The sequence below is a fragment of the Cololabis saira genome, chromosome 11 (assembly GCF_033807715.1).
Source record: "Cololabis saira isolate AMF1-May2022 chromosome 11, fColSai1.1, whole genome shotgun sequence".
In the NCBI taxonomy this organism is placed as follows: Eukaryota; Metazoa; Chordata; class Actinopteri; order Beloniformes; family Belonidae; genus Cololabis; species Cololabis saira.
The window spans coordinates 22,731,327-22,744,623 of NC_084597.1; the positions used below are offsets into that span (position 1 = coordinate 22,731,327).

General features: G+C 46.0%; 1 protein-coding gene across 4 annotated transcripts in view; it reads right to left on the bottom strand.

Annotated features, from left to right (window-relative positions):
• Positions 1 to 2,622: 2,622 nt before the first annotated feature.
• The window catches only part of LOC133455152 (unconventional myosin-XVIIIb-like), a 61,836-nt gene continuing 51,161 nt past the window's right edge, over positions 2,623 to 13,297 (bottom strand). For 3 of the 4 annotated variants that reach the window (XM_061734048.1, XM_061734046.1, XM_061734049.1), the window contains 5 exons: positions 8,498 to 8,631; positions 8,379 to 8,420; positions 7,052 to 7,216; positions 3,820 to 4,754; positions 2,623 to 2,745 (listed from right to left, as the gene is read on the bottom strand). In XM_061734048.1, the coding sequence (XP_061590032.1) occupies positions 3,827 to 4,754; positions 7,052 to 7,216; positions 8,379 to 8,420; positions 8,498 to 8,631 (1,269 nt within the window). In that variant the 3' untranslated portion in view covers positions 2,623 to 2,745; positions 3,820 to 3,826. The remainder of the gene's footprint in view (positions 2,746 to 3,819; positions 4,755 to 7,051; positions 7,217 to 8,378; positions 8,421 to 8,497; positions 8,632 to 13,297) is intronic. The other variant, XM_061734047.1, reaches the window with a different exon arrangement.

Sequence of the window (13,297 nt, forward strand, 5' to 3'; positions counted from 1 at the left end):
GAAGGGGAGAGGGCTGGACCACCAGCTGGTTTATCTGTGACTGGAGTCGTTCTAGAGGTAGAAAACTGGCCGTGTGACCATTTCAGACCATTTTGAACCTTTGTCAGTGAGGGAAGGAAGAATATTTGACCATGAAACCTTCAGCTGATACTTCTGGCCACCAGGGGGAAGCAGAAAACCTCGGACAGAAACAAGATTACAATATGAGCACTTTCAAGCGTTTAGAACATCTTCCACAGGCTTTTACCAGCACAGCCCTCCCACTGCTGAGACGGAGCCCAGCACCGAACTAAGAACACTTATACAAGAGCAACACATTTATGCATAGTTAGGGGTGTGGCTTTTGAGTGACAGCTGTGGATAGATACTTATATAATCCCTTTAGCTACTTTGGACTTTTGATGACGTTGACTTCTGAGTACTCAAAAGAACCTGAAAGAGTATAATCATTTTAGTTTCAATATAAAATGTGTGCTGTTCCCCTATTTCTAATGACAGAATTATCACAATTTTCAGCAGGTCTCTTAGGTTTATAATTCAGATTAATTTTCGTTTACATATAACATTGTTTGTAGTCATTTTAGTGCAATTTAAAGCTTATTTCTACAAATAAAATCAGCACTGTAGGCAGCGATCTTGGACCAGCGGCCACTCTGATTGGTCCAGCACGCTCACATGACAATGTCGAAGCACTTTGTGTCAACTCCGCCTCTGGAAATAGTTCCACTTTTAAAACGTCGTTTGTGAAGCCAGTTTCCCGAGATCGGACTTCGACGACTAGATAAATGCTTGGCATCAATAGCTGTATATGTTGAAGTGAATGCCTAATCATTCAATCCCAGTGTTCTGTTCTCACTGACCGCCTTCCTAACTCACGCGAGATAATAAATCGTGCGCACGAGATAAAAAGTCGTGCGCACGAGATAATAATAATTTCCATGTCACCTGTTCAAGGCTGATTTATGGTTCCGCGTTAAATCGACGCAGAGCATACGGCGTAGGTTACGCGGCCCGCGCAACGTACAGTGCGCGTCGCCGCATCTTTCAGGCCCTTTTTGTGCGCAAGCAAGCTTTATAGATGAGGCCCCAGATCAGGATCTGACCGTAATTCATGTTCTGTGTTTTGCTACACACACCTAGAGGTCAGCTGTTAAACACACACATTCTAGATTTATATGTTTATATGGTGGAATTGTTTGTAATAAAGCAGCCCCTACTGTATGGATGAATCCTGAGGTCCGTCCTGTTATTTTTATTTTTAAATCCGAGATAAGTCCACAACCCCACTTGATCTGACTGTGTACACTCATGTCTGACTATAGATTTCACCCTTAATATCATTCAGTATCACACAGGCTTGAATGATATTGAAGAGAGAGAGAGAAACAGAGACAGAGGGGGAGTGAGGAGTGAGTTTGCGCGCAGTTAATACACGCTTCGAAAAGACGGTATTTGCTCCACTATTTTTGCGTGTGGCAAATAGCGCTGGCCTTTGTGAATTAGACGGTTTTTGCAATGAGGCTTATTTGCATAGAAAGGGGGCAATTTTGCGCCGAATGTATGAATATTACCTAATTTGCATGCATGCAAATGGCACAGGCGCACAATGCCACTATTTGCTTGGCAGCGCAGTTTGTGGAGCAATTCGCCCTTTGCGGGTGCTTTGTGAATTAGACGCTCTCTTTTTGTGTCATTTGCACCGGTTTAGCGGCCGCAAAAGCTGCGCAATCCTTTTGTGGATTTGGCCCTAAGTTGGCTAACTGGACCACAAGCCACCAGACCTGAAGACAGGACTCGTGGTGGTCTGATGAAATTGGGTTGGGCGGAGTCAGCTTCTCCCAAGATGGCATATTTCTCCAGAAACATTTGGGTGACATCACAGTGGGTTTGTCAAGTTCTTCTTATACAGTCTGTTTCCCCGTGGTACCAGACTGGGTAACGTCATGTCCAGTTTTTTGCTTTAAACTTTATTTTCAATTTAAAAACAGAGTTGAACAAAGTACTGTATATTAAATCTGGTTTGGTTTTGGATCATTCTGGTGGTTTCTGCAGTAATATCAGCTTTGTGACACTGATCAGGTCAACATCGTCCCATTATCCGTCTGCATCCAGCTGCTCCGTAACCTCCAAACATCAGTTTATCAGAGCTCTGAAATCCACATATGTCGGAAAATCAGGTCAAGACAGGAACAGTGGGCCAATCATCACGCCGAGGCGCTGAAGTGGGCCATGACTTTGCTTCAACTGCTGGAAGAGTTTCGTACACAAGTTAATCCACATTTCCCCCAAAGCATTCAGACTGAAAACATTTACTAAAGTGGCCATTAAAAGGGGGTTTGTGCAGACCTGCTGCAGCACATGAACTCGTGGAGAGCCGTCTGGTTTTTGTGCTCCCAGCCAGGCAGGAGCCTGCTGTGAGGCATCAGAGATCAGATTTAAGGTCTGGAGATTTAAGGTCAGTTTTCAATAATGCCACGAACATTAGGTGACGTTTTTCAGCTCCTGACGGACGACTGGGACACGCCCACCTCAGAATGGCTGGAAAGCTCAGGTCATGTCAGGAGCGTCATGTGACCAGAACATCCGTGCTGTTCAGGTTTGAAAGACGGAAGCTGAGAAATACAAGGCAAACTGTTTATTGAACATTTTATTCATATACAAACAGAAGTACTTTTAGAGCTTCTTTTTCCTTCAGCTCTCGCGGTCTCTCTGAAGCTCTCAGCTGGACGTGGAAACAGACAGAGCCTGATGGAAGATAAAAAACAGAGAACATGTTGGTCAGAAAGGAGGGGGTGGTCTGGAGGAGAGCCTGAACTCATTCTCCAAATAAGAATCCCGGCGTGAAAACGGGCCGACCCTGGGCTGCTCATGGGTCATCCTGCAGCTCCTCCAGGAGAACTTGATGATTAAGGAACACGTCTGATGGCCCCTTCACTTTGCTCGTGATGCTCTCCCAGCTAACGAATATTGTTTGCTCCTTCAAGCTAAACTCCAAACACATTTACTTCTTCTCCATCTCAAAAGGAAGAAATCAGTTCTCAACTCTAGATTAGAGCATTAGAGCAGCTCAAATAAACTGTTCAAGCCACCTTAAACAATACACCACCTTTAAAACCTGCTTATCGCTGTGTCAACAGTTCTTACACAAAAGAAAAAGTGAATGGTCATGTGACCAGAAAATTGCAGGAGAAATTAGCTGATGTGAATCAGAATCATCTTTTTTGGCCAAGTTTGAACATTGTCCAACATTGTGAGTGAAAACTAGAGTTTTTCTCTGCGATGGACTGACGTGTCCAGAATCCAGCTGGTGGACTCCAGCAGACATCTGTGAGCCTGAACAGGATGAAGCTGCTCGAGATGATGGATGGAAGCGTCTGCTAAACTGACCTCTTTAAGTTGGATGCAATTTCCATATTTGACAGCTCTAATTTGAAAGGTTTGTGGAGGGGAAGCGGCTTTAACCAGCCGGAAACACCACAGGTTCACTTACTTCACCTTCAAAATGTTTAAAGAAGACAAAGAAATCAAAATATGTGCGTGTTCGTTATTCTGACTTAGATGAAGATCAGATCACATTTTGTGGGAAATGAATGCCTAAAAGGAGTTCTTTTGAAGCATTCCTCCTTGTATACAGTCGCTCGAAAGAAGGGGGAATGGCTCTGGTATCCATCCATCCATCCGTTTTCTACACGCGTTCGATCCTGTGCAGGGTCACAGGGGTCTGCCAGCAGGGGAACAGCTCTGGTATCTTTAAAACTGTTTGAAGATATTTTCAGTGGTGGAGGCCTGATCTAAGATGAACTAAAGCTTGCCACTCACCTGACCTTCAGTCGACCTCCTTCTTGAGGTATTTCTTCATGACAGAAGCCACGTCTCCCGCCTCACTGCCGTCCGCCTCCGGCCTCTCCCCCTGCAGGCTGTCAAACCGTCGTCGTGGTCTGCTTCCCTGAGAGTTTCCTGAACCGCCGGAGCTGGAAGAGTCGGTTTCGGAACCTTTCCTGCTGCGGTTGGAGGGTGGTAGCTCGCCAAAGTGGACGCTCAGCGCCCTCCTTCCGCCTCTGACGGAGCTGCCCAGGCTGCTGGTGGACTGAGCTCGCCGGATGGCAGGAAGGATGTCTGAGGCCGCATCCTCACGGTCCACGGTCAGACGGCGGCTCTGGAAGACCATCGGCGCTGAACCCAGAGAAGCTTCGTCTCCGTCTGCTGTAATCAGACTTCCCAGCATGCACCGACGTGGACTCTGAGGGGAACGCTGGATGGTGGTTGCTGCTGAGCGGAGGGACTCCGCCAGGCCCTCCTCTGGGATGGAAAAGGAAGGAGGCTGGCGGGAGGAAAGATAGGAGGACATGGACGAGAGGCGGGGCAAGGACGGGAGTGAGGAGGAGGAGTCAGGTGAGCCGAGGTGAGAGGGTTTGGCTCCCAGAGAGTCGGTGATGGAGTGGACACTGGTGGCTCGTCGTGGGAGCAGAGGGGAGGGTGGTTTGAGGATGCTCGGACCGGGCCGGGGCTCCGCCACGTCCTCTGGGCTCAGGGACATGGCGGAGGCTCTCCGTCGTAAACTGGAGGCTCCGGTCGTCTGGTAGATAGGCAGAGAAACGGTGCTGCCAGCTCCGTCTCTGGCATCGCCGCCGGCTCTTCGTTTACGGAGTCCCTCCAGCAGCTCAGACAGCGCCGATGAGGACGGGGCCCGGCTGAGACGTCTGGAACCAGATCCTCCAACCTCAGAGCCGTCGTTATCAGGATCCACGCAAGAACTGAAGAGGAGCAAGAAGAACCCCTTAGGCCAGGAATCAGGTTTAAATGGTTACACACACATCGGTTCCCTCCCACTAAAGAGAAAAACACCCACAACGGTCTCTGAAATAAGGTCAAACTGACTAAAACTATAAATCAAACCAATGAAACTCGTCTGGACAAAAATAACGGACTCTAAACGTAACATTTAGTTTCAGAGTCACATCTTCAGACTGGCTTATGAGACCTGATGTTTCCCCTGTTTGTAGCTGCTCTGCTACGGGTGCAGTCTGTGCAGTCTGTTTTTATTTTATGAGTCCGTCTTAATTATTTTATTGATTTTATTGATGTTGTACGGCGACCTTGAGTGCCATGAAAGGCTCTCTATAAATAAAATGTATTATTAGAGTGGACCTCTTCAGTCCAGTGTGTTCGTGTCCGCATGAAAAAACATCTCTGGATCTCTCAGGTGTGAAGGATTTCTTCATAATAGTCCAATGTTTACTTTCTTTCATGGAAGTCGATTAACAGGTTTGTCCATAAACCTGCATCTGAACAAACCAGCAGACGATGAGACCAACGTGGAGATGTTTGGTCTTCATGTCCAGAACTATGTTTGCAGGAAACCAGCAGAACCACCTCAGACCCACTGTCAAGTACGGTGGTGGACCATCGGTCCTCCACCATGATGGTCTGAGGTGATGTTGTTTATTCGTTTTTTCATTTAGTTAGGAAACGAATACTGAGAAAATTAGTTGATTTTTCCTTTTCTTACTTTTGGTTTTACTTTGAAAAACGAATAAACGAATGATACACAGATTTTCTTCATCAGTTTGTTCAGTTTCTTTAAGTCTCTGGCTCTGATGCTGCTCCCCAACAAATGACTGCAGATGTGATTGAACTCTCCACAACAGACTGATAGAAGATATTCAACATCTTGCTGCAAACACTGGAGGACCTAAACTTCCTCTAAATTAAAGTCTGTTCTGTCCTGAAGTCTGAGGTGTACAGCATGAAGAGGAGTGGTGAGAGTACAGTCCCCTGTGGTGCTCCTGTGCTGCTGACCACCTGCTCAGGCACACAACCATCCAATCTCACTAGTCTGTTTGTTAGTCAGTAAAGCAGGTGACTGTGTAGGTGTCCACCTGTGTCTTCTGGAGGCTGCATGGAGTTAAATGACCTGGAGAAATCAAAGAACATGATCCTCACAATGCTGCTCCTTTGTTCAGATGTCGATGGGTTTGTTGAAGCAGGTGTATGATGGCGTCTTCAACTCCAACTGGGGGCAGGAGAGAAGGATGCTGGGATTGTTCCTGAACTGAACCTGTTGAAGAATGTGTCCAGGTCATTGGTTCTGACCAGACCTCCATGTATCTGCTTCTGCTTGAAGCCTGTGATCTTCATCCCTGACCACACCTTTTTTTTGGTTGTTCTGCTGGACCTTGTTCTCCATCTTCCTCCTGAACACCTCCTTGTTGTCTCTGATCTGGACTTTCAGTTGTTTTTGTTCTGACTTCAATAATTGAAGGTTCTTCACGTAGAGTTCTTTCAGGCTACTGTTCTGGTGGGATGATGATGATGTCCTCATTGTTCTGGTGGGACAGTGTGTCATTGAGATCCTCCAATCAGCTGCTACTGCCCCCTAAAACACGACTGAAGACCAAAGGTGACAGAGCCTTTGTGGTGGCGGCCACTAAGCTTTGGAATAACCTGCCTTTTCATGTTTGATCTGCACGATCACTTGAGGTTTTTAAATTAGCTTTAAAAACACACTCGCTTTTGATTAGTTTCAGTGGATTTTGGCAAAATGTTATTTCAAACATTTTGTACTCATCTTATTCTATTTATTTTATCTTTGTAATATGTTCCTTTTATTCAGCTGTTTTTAAACTGTACAGCACTTTGGCCATCAGTCAGACTCAGTCGTGGCATTGATGTCGTCTCCATGTGGACCACAGACAACATCCCAGTCTGCAGCCTCCAAACATCCCAGCAGAACTTTAGCTTCCTGTGACTGCCTCCTCACGGTCCTTCTGGTCCCGGGTTTCCTCCGGATGATGTTTTGTAGGTGGGAGGAGAGAAAGACCAGATTCTGATCCTTCTTGCAGGGAACAGGTTTCAAAGGAGCTGTAAGCATCAGTGCTGTTGCTGCAGCTGATACGTGAAACACTGGAACTCAGAGCGGAGAACTCTCTTTTTCACAACTACTCATAACTACTAAAGTTATCGACCAACCAAATCCAGAGTAATTAAACATTTATTTGTGGACACTGCGAAGTCAGGACTCTAATCTCAGTGTTGGCTGTATTCAACTGACCGGAAGCTGTAGGTGCTCATCGTGTCAGTGACGGACTGGCGGCCATCTTGGCTGCTGTAGGGAGAGCCGGCGCCATGGGATCCTCGTCCCGGAGCTCCCAACCAGCTCCGGATCCCCTCTCCAACATCCTCCGTCCCGACAGAGCCGATACTGGACACGGAGTCACTGCAGGACAAAGATCACACCTCAACACTGCTGGTCAGCTGCAGTAACCGTGATGCATTATGGGCTGCATTTAGCATGCAAGTGCATTACTACGATTCCACTGCATGCCAGGGCGGGGTTACAGCCAGGACATACAGCAGGGACTCAGAGCAGCCAGTTCTTACAACCATCACAGCAGCACACGGCCCTAAAATCCTCTGATCCTGGTGGGTCACAGCATTCACATCCATCATAACTCTGACGGGGTTCGTTCTTTTGTACATCAGCTGAACTCAGAGAAAGAAATACTTTGACTCTGACTGGGGTCATCTAAAGAACCTGGTATCCACAGGTAACTTTGATTGACATACAGTCCCTGTTAGCTTCAAGGGCAGCGCCTTTTGAGGAAAAAGTAAAAAAAAAAGTCTGCACATGTCATGTGACTTTTTTGCAGATGATGTGGTTCTGTTGGCTTCATCAGGCCAAGACCTGCAACTCTCGATGGAATAATCTAATCAAATGTCTCTTGTGTAGTCATGTTTTTCGGCTCTTCACTTCAGCCTGGTTGTCATGGAAATACGTTGTCACATGACCTGTGGTGCAGCGTTTGGACTGGAGGGAAAACACGAACTGATCCAAGTTAAAATGATATGATGTAATCTGGTGCACAAACTCGAGAAAAAAATGATCCACCACAGCAATTATGAAAGGTTTACGGGGACCCTGATCAAGGTCGTGGTGTGTCCTGCTTGGCATTGTGGTAACACTGAAAGTGCAGCAAACTATTTAAACATCTACTCTCCTAGAAGTCTGCACACCTGCTGATGATCAGTTCCTTCATGATGGTCAGTAGCACCTGGCCTTCTTATAACCGCTGGAAGCAGTAAGGAGGTACTTAGGATTGTCCACATTTTTTTCTTTCCTTTCCAGCCTTGTTTTTGTTAAATAAATCAGGACACAGTGAAAGAAAATATATTCTTCCTGTAAAATTATAAGACCCACTATAATCAGATGATTTTTATGAACTTCTTACATAAGAAACCACATTTAAAGAGGGGGCTCTAGCTTAAGCATGACTATAGTATTAATCATTCTGTAAATGCTCTAGATTGCTTAATGAAGACACTTGAAGACCTGCCAGCCTTTAAAACACACCAGGTCACACACACTCAGGAGTTCTTACAGGTCTTTCTTTCGAGTAAAGGACTCCATGGCAGTTTGAACGCTGGATTTAAGAGCAGAGTGGTCAGAAACCAAGTTTAAAAACACAGATGTGATGATTTTATCAGGGACATCAACTACCTCTCAGTGTCACTCTCATCGCTCGACTGCACTTCTTCCAGGCCGGCCTGCAGATCCACAATGCGGCGGATGGACGTCTCCAGGTCGGCCTGTAGCGTCTGTCTAATGGTGGTGAGCTCCTCCACCTGCATCTCCTGCAAACAAATCAAATCAGAGGACGTTTGTGGTGAATACGGAGCTCTCCCTCAGCAGGCCTGGGGCCTCCATCCGCCACTACAGCAATTACCTTCATTCCAGCCCAGATTACCTCATCACTCAAACGGAATGTCCGATGGCATGTCCACACACACACACACACACACACACACACACACACACACACACACACACACACACACACACACACACACACACACACACACACACACACACACACACAGGTGTACAACCTGCTGCTGCTGTCTGCCCAGAGATTTAAAACTAAACTGGGAGGCACACAGAGTAAATTTTTTTCTCCTACCAACATGCACAAGTATGAAGATATTTGAGCTTTCAAACTTATTGGCTTTGAAGAAACGGGGATGTGGGTGCAGCAGTTGCCATAGAGATACACAACCACGTATGAGTGTGTGTGTGTGTGTGTGTGTGTGTGTAACCTTGAAGAGACAATGAGGATTAATCACAGAGAGAAGGATGAGGCGGAGATGACGTGACCAGGGAGGTGCCGGTGGCTGGATGACTGCTGTGTTGTTAAAGGGCATCCTTGCACATGGGTTATTTTGTGTTAATGACTGAATAACCATCAAAGCTTTTTTTTTCAGGTCAGATGTCACCACGTGTGTTGCCAGGTTTTTGGAGGCCTTGGGCAACATTCTGATTAGGGGCACCCAAGTGTTTAAACTCCCGAGCGATGGTGAATCATTTAGATAGAGGGTGTCAAACTTAATTCCTTAATTCCTAAGGACTATTTCCCTGCTTTAACACACCCTGATAGACATGGCTGCGTCATTAACAGACTCGTGCAGACCTTGATGACTTGGTGATGACACACTGATGACATGGTGATGAAATACTGATCACATGCTGCTGACATCATGGTGACATACTGGTGACATGCTGATGACATGGTGATGACATGGTGATGACATGGTGATCACATACTGATTACATGGTGATGACATGGTGATGACATACTGGTGACATACTGATGACATGGTGATGACATGTTGATGACATACTGATGACATGCTGATGACATGGTGATGACATGCTGATGACATGGTGATGACATGGTGATGACATACTGATGACATGGTTATGACATGCTGATGACATGGTGATGACATGCTGATGACATGGTTATGACATGCTGATGACATGGTTATGACATACTGATGACATGGTGATGACATACTGATGACATGGTGATGACATGCTGATGACATGCTGATGACATACTGATGACATGGTGATGACATGGTGATGACATGGTGATGACATGGTGATGACATACTGATGACATGGTGATGACATGGTGATGACATACTGATGACATGGTGATGACATGCTGATGACATGGTGATGACATGGTGATGACATACTGATGACATGGTGATGACATGGTGATGACATACTGATGACATGGTGATGACATGGTGATGACATACTGATGACATGGTGATGACATGGTGATGACATGCTGATGACATGCTGATGACATGCTGATGACATGGTGATGACATGGTGATGACATACTGATGACATGGTGATGACATACTGATGACATGGTGATGACATGCTGATGGCATGGTGATGACATGGTGATGACATACTGATGACATGGTGATGACATGGTGATGACATGGTGATGACATGCTGATGACATGGTGATGACATGGTGATGACATGGTGATGACATACTGATGACATGGTGATGACATGGTGATGACATACTGATGACATGGTGATGACATGGTGATGACATGGTGATGACATGCTGATGACATGGTGATGACATACTGATGACATGGTGATGACATGCTGATGACATGGTGATGACATACTGATGACATGCTGGTGACATGGTGATGACATGGTGGTGACATGCTGATGACATGGTGATGACATGCTGATGACATGGTGGTGACATGCTGATGACATGGTGATGACATGGTGATGACATGGTGATGACATACTGATGACATGGTGATGACATGCTGATGACATGCTGATGACATACTGATGACATGGTGATGACATACTGATGACATGGTGGTGACATGCTGATGACATGGTGATGACATGGTGATGACATGGTGATGACATGCTGATGACATGGTGATGACATGGTGATGACATGCTGATGACATGGTGATGACATACTGATGACATGGTGATGACATGGTGATGACATGGTGATGACATGCTGATGACATGGTGATGACATACTGATGACATGGTGATGACATGCTGATGACATGGTGATGACATACTGATGACATGCTGGTGACATGGTGATGACATGGTGGTGACATGCTGATGACATGGTGATGACATGCTGATGACATGGTGGTGACATGCTGATGACATGGTGATGACATGGTGATGACATACTGATGACATGGTGATGACATGCTGATGACATGCTGATGACATACTGATGACATGGTGATGACATACTGATGACATGGTGGTGACATGCTGATGACATGGTGATGACATGCTGATGACATGCTGATGACATGGTGATGACATGGTGATGACATGGTGATGACATACTGATGACATGGTGATGACATGCTGATGACATGCTGATGACATACTGATGACATGGTGATGACATACTGATGACATGGTGGTGACATGCTGATGACATGGTGATGACATACTGATGACATGGTGATGACATGGTGATGACATACTGATGACATGGTGATGACATGGTGATGACATGGTGAAAACATACTGATGACATGGTGATGACATGCTGATGACATGGTGATGACATGGTGATGACATACTGATGACATACTGATGACATGGTGATGACATGCTGATGACATGGTGATGACATACTGATGACATGCTGATGACATGGTGGTGACATGGTGGTGACATGCTGATGACATGGTGATGACATGGTGATGACATGCTGATGACATGGTGGTGACATGCTGGTGACATGGTGGTGACATGGTGATGACATGGTGATGACATGGTGGTGACATGCTGATGACATGGTGATGACATGGTGGTGACATGCTGATGACATGGTGATGACATGGTGATGACATGGTGATGACATGGTGATGACATGGTGATGACATGGTGATGACATGCTGATGACATGGTGATGACATGCTGATGACATGGTGGTGACATGCTGATGACATGGTGATGACATGGTGGTGACATGCTGATGACATGGTGATGACATGCTGATGACATGGTGATGACATGGTGATGACATGCTGATGACATGGTGATGACATGCTGATGACATGGTGGTGACATGCTGATGACATGGTGATGACATGGTGGTGACATGCTGATGACATGGTGATGACATGGTGGTGACATGCTGATGACATGGTGATGACATGGTGGTGACATGCTGATGACATGGTGATGACATACTGATGACATGGTGATGACATGGTGATGACATACTGGTGACATGCTGATGACATGGTGATGACATACTGATGACATGGTGATGACATGCTGATGACATGGTGATGACATGCTGATGACATGGTGATGACATACTGATGACATGCTGATGACATGGTGATGACATGCTGATGACATGGTGATGACATGGTGGTGACATGGTGATGACATGCTGATGACATGGTGATGACATGGTGATGACATACTGATGACATGGTGATGACATGGTGGTGACATGGTGATGACATGCTGATGACATGGTGATGACATGGTGATGACATGCTGATGACATGGTGGTGACATGCTGATGACATGGTGGTGACATGCTGATGACATGGTGATGACATGGTGGTGAAATGCTGATGACATGGTGATGACATGGTGGTGACATGCTGATGACATGGTGATGACATACTGATGACATGGTGATGACATGGTGATGACATACTGGTGACATGCTGATGACATGGTGATGACATACTGATGACATGGTGATGACATGGTGGTGACATGCTGATGACATGGTGATGACATGCTGATGACATGGTGATGACATGGTGATGACATGCTGATGACATGGTGATGACATGCTGATGACATGGTGGTGACATGCTGATGACATGGTGATGACATGGTGGTGACATGCTGATGACATGGTGATGACATGGTGGTGACATGCTGATGACATGGTGATGACATGGTGGTGACATGCTGATGACATGGTGATGACATACTGATGACATGGTGATGACATGGTGATGACATACTGGTGACATGCTGATGACATGGTGATGACATACTGATGACATGGTGATGACATGCTGATGACATGGTGATGACATGCTGATGACATGGTGATGACATACTGATGACATGCTGATGACATGGTGATGACATGCTGATGACATGGTGATGACATGGTGGTGACATGGTGATGACATGCTGATGACATGGTGATGACATGGTGATGACATACTGATGACATGGTGATGACATGGTGGTGACATGGTGATGACATGCTGATGACATGGTGATGACATGGTGATGACATGCTGATGACATGGTGGTGACATGCTGATGACATGGTGGTGACATGCTGATGACATGGTGATGACATGGTGGTGAAATGCTGATGACATGGTGATGACATGGTGGTGACATGCTGATGACATGGTGATGACATACTGA